The sequence below is a fragment of the Bombyx mori genome, chromosome 4 (genome assembly GCF_030269925.1).
Source record: "Bombyx mori chromosome 4, ASM3026992v2".
Classification (NCBI taxonomy): domain Eukaryota; kingdom Metazoa; phylum Arthropoda; class Insecta; order Lepidoptera; family Bombycidae; genus Bombyx; species Bombyx mori.
In genome coordinates, this window is record NC_085110.1 from 4,583,676 (window position 1) to 4,594,923 (window position 11,248).

General features: G+C 37.4%; 1 protein-coding gene across 1 annotated transcript in view; it reads left to right on the forward strand.

Moving 5' to 3' along the window:
• LOC101741036 (protein Wnt-10b) overlaps positions 1-7,426 on the forward strand; it is a 42,467-nt gene extending 35,041 nt beyond the window's left edge. Inside the window, exons 4-6 of the mRNA XM_038010689.2 lie at positions 2,612-2,743; positions 3,781-3,905; positions 4,216-7,426. Coding sequence (XP_037866617.1) covers positions 2,612-2,743; positions 3,781-3,905; positions 4,216-4,450 — 492 coding nt within the window. The 3' untranslated portion in view covers positions 4,451-7,426. The remainder of the gene's footprint in view (positions 1-2,611; positions 2,744-3,780; positions 3,906-4,215) is intronic.
• Positions 7,427-11,248: the final 3,822 nt, after the last annotated feature.

The following is an 11,248-nucleotide window of genomic DNA, read 5'->3' on the forward strand; positions in this document are numbered from 1 at the left end:
GTGTCTTTAAAGCGATTAGTTGCCCTCAATTAAGAAAAATAGTATTATTATTCGCCAATAGATGTCGGGAAGAGTTGATTATTGAAAACACGAATAAAACAACATTTTCTGAAAATAAATCGTAGCTAGATCGATTTATCGCCCCCGAAATCCCCTGTATACTAAATGTTAAGAAAATCGTTGGAACCGTTTCCGAGATTATATATATATTAAAATATAAGAATTGCTCGTTTAAAGGTATAAGATACATACATAGGTGTCGCTATAAAATTTGTTCAGCTGAAATATTTTTTTACAAGACGCTTGCTTTCGAGGCGCACTTTTAGAGAATCAAAATAATTATATAGGTAATATAAGGTCTTTCATATGAGTATCATGTATATTTTCGTTTTCTCACTAATTATTTAACTGAAACTTATATTCAAGTAAACAAATAAATTTATTGAAATAAATTCGTAATGTATTTATTGCGTATCACGTTACTTAACGTTCTAAACATATAATATACTTTATATCGATTAAATGATACTAAAGTTTGATCAGCGTATTTAACATCACTAGTAAAGACAAGTTGCGACCAGGTCACGGTCACACGTCGTGTGCGGCTTAACCAATAGTCAATTTGTCGTTCAGATTAGCTCCGCTCATTTTGGTAGCTATTATCATAAGGCGAACGCTAATCGCGCTAGATATTACGTCGTGACTCATGTATCACAACACTAATCGCTCGTTTTGCCGCAGTTTCTCTACAATTCATCGTTTGTACACCACATAAATCGATATTAATATAATACGGACTAGTGTGGTGAATACTGGATTCAATAATAATAACCGGGAATAGGTAAGTTTTTTTTTTATTGCTGAGATGGGTGAACGAGCCCACAGCCAACCTGGCGTTAAGCTGTTATTGGAGCCCATAGACATCTACAACGTAAATGCGCGACCCACCTTGAGATAAGTTCTAAGGTCTCAGTATAGTTACAACGGCTGCCCTACCCTTCAGACCGAAACGCATTACTGCTTCACCATAGAAATAGGCAGAGTGGTGGTACCTATCCGTGCGAACTCACAAGAGGTCCTACCACCTGTCAAAGCTCTTCGATGATTTCTATTCTAGATTTTATCTAGTTAGCTATTAATGTATTTTAACGATTTTTATGTTGTTCTTAGATCTAAAAATAAAAACATGAGTTTTCCTAATTACCATGAGAATAAAGAAAAAAATATCGTAATGTACACATTATAGCTACTTCATGACGATTCGTACTATGTTCTTTAAACAACCTAAGTCTAATTCGTGTGCAGTTCAACGTGTTATTTCGTTAAAATAGAAAATTGAAAACCAATAAAAGCTACGCACGTCGGATAGTGCCACCATTACGGGCCATCGAGAGTGATGTCGTGTTCGGACCGAGCGCTCCGGGGTTCATATTAACCCGCCGTATTTCACGAGCCGCCCGCCGAGGTGAGAACATAATAAGCGGTTCGGGGCCATTTTTAATATTCCGGCTTCATTACGACGTATTACAAACGTCTTGGGTGGCGAATTCTATCGCGGACGCCCGTAATACCACGTTATTAAGGTCTATCCGGGAACCGGGGCGGGCCCGGGCCCGATTTATATATGAATTCTTGCCCCGGCTCAATTTGGGAAATGTTACGGCCGGCGGCGTTCGCGAAATTAAGACGTCAGCGTGATTGCACACGGGCGCTTAATTATGTAAATGTTACGAGCTAGCCGCGGTTTATGTGGGTGGCGCGGACGCAATTGTGCCAAAGATGCGGTCACGTATGCTCTCTCGTCTCGTCTCGTCTTCAATTCGGTTTTATGATTTCGTTCGACGCGGAACCGTGGCATGTCTGTCGGACGCGTTGAGCTCGCGCGCAGATCGCATCGCTTATTTTTGTGGCCGCTTATTCAATTTGTGGACCGCCACGTTCGTGATTGCCAGATGTCAAGAAAATTGAGAATCTCGATGTGCGCAACGAATATCCTTAAAGGAAACCATTCGAAAGTTTTCTTCAAAAGTGTTCGCAATGCCTTTTGCCTTACCTCGAATAATAAATTCAACCCTTATCGTATATGGTGATTTTTTGTATAATTGACTACTGATAAATAATCAATCTCGTAGTATAGCCGTAGCTCCGATCTAAATAAAGCTTTGACTTTGTGTAGGTAGATGCTACATACTCTAATAGTATATCTTTAGATGAGTTGTGTGGTTAGAGTTATCAACCCGTTATCACTTTAACGAAAAACCTTACGTAAACTTTGGTTATAATATATATACCTACTAGTGGTACCGCGGTAGTCGAAATTCGACTATAATTAAATGAAATTAAAGGTTGTACACTATTAAGATTCTATTGTCAAAGACTTATTATACTTCTATGATCACAGATTTCGCCAGGACTACAATTTAGATACATATTAATAAAGACAAACAATATTTAATATATGTGTGTCAAATACATATTTTTATTATTGATTTTATGTATTTTTCATGCATAATTTAAATTAATATTAACGCGCAATTTCCGTAAAAAGGGGTACAAAGTTTTTGCTTCACGTATTAATATCGTTGATACATTTATTTTACGAATATTCTAGATACTATCGTCTCATATGGAGGTGCGGTGCAAATGTCATGGTTTGTCCGGAAGCTGTCAACTGCGGACATGTTGGAGGACCACGCCTGATTTCAGAGTGGTCGCTTCAACTATCAAAAGACAGTATCGGAAGGTATAGCTGTATTTTCTACTTTAAAATTAGTAAATTAGAACTTTATTTTGTTTGTTTTTTTTGTTTTTTTGTTTCTACCTAAATGAAAAAAAAAGCAGCCTTATTTGGACAGCCACAAGGAACTTGGCCCATACAGCCAGCATACAAAAATAAATGTAACAAAATTCAAATCCACGGTTTATAATAAAATTGAAATAAAAGTTGATTAATATTGAATCTACTTATTTAATTCACTGGGAATATTGTTATTGAGAATGCACTGGTTCTGGACACTTAGTTTATTTTAATAACTTCACAATTTAAATTACAAACGGAGCACCACAAAACACGTCTAGTTTGTTCAATGACCAGGAACGAAGAAGAACGAGACAGAAAATGAAATAGAATATATCTATTTATTAGAATAATAATCAAAAGTGATTGAAATGAAAACGATTATGGAATGAAATTAATAGGAATTAAATCGCAATGGCATTAGCATATGAGATGGATTTAAATAGCCTCTCAGTACAACGACCATTGAGTTCTCAATAAATATTCTACAAAGTTTTTATTTAACAAGCAATTTTCATCCATTTCCCATATTTGTACACTTCCACACATGCGAAATTGTTAATAAGCTATTAAGATTAATAAAAAAAATTACTTGTTGTAACTGTAAGGTTATTATCACCTTATCGTGGTTTCTCACTTAAATTAATTTTATTATAACATAATACAACTATCCCGTCTATTTCTGCTACGAAATTTTCAATATTGGGTGGAAAAACCGTTGCATAAGACAATTTGAAATTCCTCCTCAAAATGGGTGGCAATATTTCCAGTAGGCAGCGTCTGTGACCCTGCTCTTACTGATGTCCATAAGCTACGGGAACTACTAAGTATTGGGTGACCCATATGGTTGCCTACCTACTAGGGCGATTGAAAAATTCACATTGCGATGTCAATAAGTTCCAGTAAACACATGAGTCCAAGTCCAGTCCAAAATCACCCTTATCTATTCAACTGTATTTGAGTACCAAAATCCGTCGTTTCAGGCATTAGTTGCAGCGCAAGAGGGACAGATTAATAACGGCATGTCAGTATTGAAGGGTAGACCGAGGGGTAGGAGGAAGAGCAAACCACGACCGGCGCCAAAGACAAGTCTGTTGTTTTTTGAACGGTGTGTATATTACGTAATTTTTTTTCAATTGTAGGTAACTCTTGGACTTCTAGGTATAGGGTACTGTGGGCGGGGCATGCTATAGTCCAAACTTAATACCCCCTGTCGCTCGGCGCAGCTTAATAGCACATTTAGCGTGGAGAATAGGTATATCTCAACATAAACCTAACCCCAAGGGGCACTACGGCATACCCTCTCAGGTTGAGCCCGTGAGCTCACCTACACGTCCGCACGTAACTGGAATAGCCCCTTACGCTACCAGCGAATAGGTAGGGAAGGAAAAAAAATAATGACGCGATCTGATCCGCAGGTCACCTAATTTCTGTGAAGTGGACCCCAGGACGGACTCGGCCGGCACAAGTGGGAGAGTGTGTCGTGTGGGACGACCCTCGAGGTCTGGCGCTTGCGAGCTCCTGTGCTGCGGTCGGGGTCACTCTCTCGTCAGGAAATCCAGCATTAAGCCCTGCAACTGTACCTTTCACTGGTGCTGCACTGTCGACTGTCAACGGTGCAGAGACGATAGATGGATCGCTGTTTGTAAATAAATATGTACGTCACAATTTTGGATCTGTATTTATAGACCGGTAGGTGTATCGCGGTAGGCAGCGGCATTGCTGAAGTCCATGGGGGATGGTAACCACTCACCATTAGGTCGGCCGTATGCTCGTCTGCCTACAAGGGCAATAAAAAAAAGACCGATGGAAGTTCTAATATTTGGAAGTCTTCGTGTTGCCACTGCATTTCGCCAGCCGTCAGCTAATAAAGAAAAGACAACGTTATAGTAAAGACAAATCATTAATTGCATTCATTATTTTAGATCTAATTACAATAATCTGAAAGGGTATTTTAAACATCTTAATGGGCCGAGGAACAAAATCCCTCCACTCACAGCCGAACCACCGCTAAACATTTAAGACTGTAGATCATAAGGGAATGCTTTCCGTAAATGAAGGGATGTGTTTGTGTTATTAATTCCTAAAATACCAAAAAATACGTTCGACAATTAATTGTGTTTAATTTAAAAATGAACGCTATTTAAAAATCGAAATTACCATAACATTGCTAGTTCAGGAAAAGAGAACTCACAAGACGCTTACAAAATATTTTTCGTTTCATTAGGCTTGGTATTATTATCTTATCTTTTAAGAATTTGAGAACGGGATATTAATTTTATAAGATTATCTGTGCTATTTAGGAAATTGAACAACTCAAAAAGGTGCTGTAAAAGTCCTGTTAATGAATCTATAAAAATTTGGGTGTATCAACCTTTGTTCAATCATTGACGGTCAAAAGACAAAACTACGTAGTTCAAGTGTGTAAGCATCGTGTTTTTATTCATTTGTATACAAATAGAATAGCCATACATATTGTTTTGTTCATTGTTTTAGAATGTCATAATAGCGATATGTCTTTTAAATTGACGTCGTATTCACAATTATGGCAAATGTATTTGAATACCGTAAATATAATTCTCGGCATTGGATAATTAATTTAGAACACTTAAAATATTATTTGGCCCTCATCTGTGTACCTATATTAAGGTAAATTAGCGCAGCTGTCGAGAAGGAAAGTAAAAGAAAAACAATAATACACGAAACCGGTTTACAAGTAATTTTTGCGAAAAATATTACCGATTTTATTGTCTATTTAATGTATTTATTTATTGTCTCATTGTCTATATAACTCTATTATTGAGACTTAAATTTGAGCTTTAATATTAAACATTCCAGAGCTAGTTTTACTTAGATCATAGGAGATTTCATCACTTAATTACGATTCTCTCATACTCTATAAATATGATCATCACAACGATGATAGTATAATCGATGGTAAATTTATTTATAAGATAGATACCAAGTTAACGAACTTAAAAATCACATTACCAATCGCAAATTTAAACTGTTTCAATACCTATCAATATTTATTAAGCGCATTAATCATTTTTTTTTTTTTTTGTAGTTACGATGTATTTTCTTAACGATATTACATGACTCACCTATTTTCGGTAGGGTTTATGGGCATCCCCATATGATTCCTAAGCTCTATCTTAATTACATCCCTCGTTGAAAACATTCCATCATTTTGTGAATGTTTGCCTACCTTAAACTAACTGCCCGTCTGAGCGTGACTAGTCGCTTTGGCTCAGGTAAATTGATTGGCAATATTGATCGTAGCTCAGGGTTCTTCTGACCTCGTTTGAATGATATGTCATAGCGCTCAACAAACACACAGGGAGTTGACGCACATTGCTTATAGAAACTTATCGAATCATTAAATTAATTAAGAATATTTATCCCCTTACAAAGATCAGTATTAATTACTATTAAAAAATTAGTGTACAGCCGCACGTTACCTGGGTGCTCAGTGCGAGTTTTTTAACTTATCGATCGCGTGAAAGCTCAACTCGACTCACACTTAACGGCCGTCTGGTGTAGTGGTACGTGACATGGTCACTACACAAGGGGGTCGCGGGTTCGAATCCCGCCAAGGGAAGATATTTGTATGATAAATGTCTTTTCCAGGGCTATGGATGTTCATTAAATATATGTATGTGTATAATAAAAATCTTACATTTATTTCCGTTATCTGGTACCTGTAATACAAGTTCTTTACGAACTTAGTACGGGACCAGTTAATGTGGCGTGATTGTTAGGAAATATTTATTTATTTATTTATTCAACAATTCAAATTTGTATGGAGTTGGAACAGCACCCTTCGCGGCAAACGTACGAAATTGAGAAATTAAAAAACTCGCACTAAGCACAGTGCTGCCTCTTCCGTGGCTTTCGAGTAAGATGTCGCCAGTTCAAGGCAGCGTAAGTACCGATTTTTGCTTTTCTGAAGTAATTTTGTATACGTAACATGAAACGTGCTCTTTTTTTTTTATTGCCCTTGTAGGCAGACGGGTATACGGCCCACCTGATGGTGAGTGGTTACCGTCGCCCATGGACTTCAGCAATGCCAGGGGCAGAGCCAAGCCGCTGCCTACCGCTTAATACTCTCCACAAGCCTCGTTTGAAGAAGGACATGTCATAGCGCTCGGGAAACACCGTGGAGGGGAGCTCATTCCATAGCCGGATGGTACGTGGCAAAAAAGACCTCTGGAAACGCACTGTGGATGCTCTCACGGGCGCTAAGGGACACAGTAACGCTATAGTCTAAAAATATACACTAGGGTCGCATTAGTGTGAATGCAAAAACGAGCTCTGTGTTCACCGTCTGCAGACACGTCTATTTAGGAGAAGGAAAGCTACTAAATGGAAATATTCACATGATATCACATCACATTTCCATTAATTAAAAACGAAAATCGTGGTATACGTTGCGTACGTACAAAAAACAATTAAAATTATTTTATATCAAATTATTTTTTATTTATTTAATTATTTAATATCATTGTCAAAATGTAACTCAACGTTTCCCAAGTCGTGATATATTTTTGTCCTATTTATTGTAGTGCTATTATTAATGTAATTATAAAACTAACATGTTGTAAGTGAAATAAAACTTAATGAATTTCAATGTTTGTTTAATTATTTCTGTAATCCTAAATTAAATTTGTAATTTCAATAAAATATATATTTTATTGAGTACTTACGTGTGCTTCAAATAAACATTGTTTTCCTACCCATTTACTGGTATCCTAGGGGGATATTACAGTTACGCCCGGACGGGCAGGTAAGCTCACGGGCTCAACCTGAGAGAATTTGCTAACACTAGCCCTAGCAAGAGCAGTGCTTCGCGTAATCTACTACTGGATAGGAATCGTGACCCTCTGAGAAGATCCGGCGAGAAACTCAGTGGGCCGTGTCTATGGGAATAAACATTAGCCAACACTAAGCTGATATTCCCCGCTTGTCAACAACAAACTATTTTCCGCTACGTAATGGGTGCCGTAAATATACTATCTTCAAAATTGACGTTAAATCAATTAGTGAGCGCTAAGTATTTATTTATTTATAGATGGGTGAACATGCTTACGGCCCGCCTGATGTGAAGTACTTACCAGAGCTGATAGACATAACTATACTTGAGACCTTACAACTTATATCGCAAGGTGGGTGGCGCATTTACGTTGTAGAAGTCCATGGGCTCCAGTAACCACTTAACACCAGGTGGGCCCTGAGCTCGTCCACCCATCTAAGCTATAAAAAAAAAACAAAAAAAAATGAGTGTCTCCACCCACCTTGATACATGATGCTTAAGTATCAAATAAATAATTATAGCGGTTGCATCATTTAAGTAACACATGACCGAATCGCCGTGTATAGATATGAAAGAGGGATATCGATCCTAATCCTCAAACGACTCAATACGAAAATCAATTAATCAAATGAATCAAAAGTATTTTATTCAATTAAGCTATTTATAGGGGCTTTTAATTCATGCAGTTTCAATACTGAGAAGGATCGACAAGAGACTTATTACTATTACTGGTGGTAGGACCTCTTTTGAGTTCGCATGGGTAGGTACCACCGCCCTGCTTATTTCTGAGGTGAAGCAGTAATGCGTTTCGGTTTGAAGGGTGGGGCAGCCGAGGTAACTATACTTGAGACCTTAGAACTTATATCTCAAGGTGGGTGGCGCATTTACATTCTAAGTATGTTCTAAGTATGTATATTCTACAGTATATGGGCTCCAGTAACCACTTAACACCAGGTGGGCTGTGAGCTCGTCCACCCATCTAAGCAATAAAAAAATATAAAAAAAGACTCATAGCCTCTATGTTTTTTTAAAAGAAATGTTAAAAATGTAAACAGATTTTTGTTATATTATTAAATCAGCACAAGTCACACCTTTAGAATTATAGAGACACAACCCAAGAAATGTGTTTTTTGGAAAACATCGATTTTCAAACCTACAAAAGACGTAGAGGAAGAGGACGGAGTGAAAGAGACCGATGAATAGCTTTCTTTGTCCCTTTTTAAGCTGATAGTGGTGATTTGGGTATTATGAGTCGATGAGAAAGGTTGTTATAGGTCCATTTTTAATTAAAATTTAAATACAAAAATTTCAAACTGCGTTTCTGTAATTCTAAAAGTACGTATGGACTTTACCGAGTGCTGGCGTATAACAAAAACACTGCACTTATTCAAAGAAATACTTCAAGCCGTCTGTCTAGAAGCGCACTAAATGTTTGGTAGCAACTTCATTATTATTCCGCTTAATTTGACTCATTGAGTTGAGTGCCTCTGGTATACTACTTCATCGCTTCGTGTTATAAGTCAAGCAATATTTGAAGAACTTTTATGGCTACCTTAACTTATTTTTCGGAATTAAATAAAATGCAACTTATTTTCGGGAGGACTGTTATTTTGTTAAATGCATGAATGTTATAGTAAGTTTTCCAATAGAGCGTTAGAATAATAATCCGAATTAATAATAAAATACCACATCTATTTATAAGCTGGTGGTAGGACCTCTTGGGAGTCCGCACGGGTAGGTACCACCACCCCACCTATTTCCGCCGTGAAGCAGTAATGCGTTTCGGTTCGAAGGGTGAGGTAGCCGTTGTAACTATACTGAGACCTTAGAACTTACATCTCAAAGTGGGTGGCGCATTTACGTGGTAGGTGTCTATGGGCTCCAGTAACCACTTAACACCAGGTGGGCTGTGAGCTCGTCCACTCAGCTAAGCAATAAAAAAAAATAAAAACTTCATAAGCTGCCTTTTATTATATTTTCTGCTTTTAAAATGCTTTATTGAGAAATAAAAGAGTTTTTTTTCATAAAATAAATAACGCTACAATCACCTTAATTTTGTACAGTAGTAATGTTTTGATGTGTTTAAATTTATTAGTTTTTTGTTAATTCGGCTCGTACGCAATGATGTATCTTTGAATTCAATAAACATTTTTAATTATTTTTGCATTTTTTTATGTATCGCTTAGATGGGTGAACGAGCTCACAGACCACCTGGTGTTAAGTGGTTACTGGTGCCCATCGACATCTACACCGTAAATGCGCCATCCATCTTGAGATATAAGTTCTACGGCCTCAGTATAGTTACAACGGTTGCCCCACCCTTCAAACCGAAACGCATTACTGTTCACGGCAGATATGGGCGGGGTGGTGGTACCTACCCGTGCGGACTCACAAGAGGTCCTACCACCAATAAGAACCATCATGAAACTTGACAATTCAGTGTTCTTCTCACGACAGTATCATTCAAAGACAGATACATTATGTTAGAGCATGTGCAGAAAAGGAAAAGTAGAGAACAGTTGGAGGCTGTTGATATGATGGTGTTCTGATGACGTCAAAGAAACCAGAGACTGACATACCAGGGGCTGTCAGGCGAGCATAGTTACTTCTGACCTGAACTGGAAGAATACGTGTTGATCATTGTATTATCGTCGTCTTGCAGAAACGACATTTAGGACCAAGGGCGGATCCAGCTTTGGCGCCAGGAGGGGGTCACATAGTCGTGGGCATGTTAAGAACTTATAATTTAATTTTGATAACAATAGATAATAATTAAATCATGATGTTCTTCAATTAGTCCAAGTTAGTTCAAGTCGTGGAACTAGCTCAGGGGGGGGGGTCATGACCCCCATGACCCCCCACTGGATCCGCCGTTGTTTAGGACCGACGCAGAGAAATTGAAATTGTACATAAATAACTGTACAAAATAGGCTTAAGAATTTTTGTAACGCATTCGGCTTGGCTACAATAAGCAAAAATCTAATCCATCTTAAAATGTAAAGAACCATTTGAAGTATGCCTTCAAGCGTAGTTATTGGTCTGATGAATGGATTACATTAGAATGACGGGTGTCCCGGATAGCACGGCATCGTAAGCAAATTCAATTGGTATGGCATTTCACGTCATGAGCAAACATATATATAGAAACAAGTTGCGTTTTTTTCTTAATTTTGTTTTCGGAATCAGATTCAGTAGAATTCAAGTACGTTTTTTTATAAACTTGCTGAATAAATTGCACTACACGTGAAGCGTTTAAGACGAAGGTTCGAGAACTGTTTCTCAGAGAGTTAGCATAATCATCTAATTGATAATATTTGTTTATATATATATATTTATTTAAGTAGGAGTATTTGTATCTATAAATATTTTGTATGTTACATATACACATATGTTTAATATCACCTTCACCCTACACCTACCAAGGTTCATCTCTGCACTCCCCTAAGGTAGACTGTTAGAGAATGCCTATGGCATTAAGTCCGCCTTTATACTTTCTAGTATATGAAGTTATAAATAAATAAAAATAAATAAATCAAATTGAAACCTTTGTTAAAATCTAATAGAAAAACAATTAATTCGCTTAGATCGGATTACGAAGTACGAAATGGAACTCCAATTATGAGTAATTAGACGATACG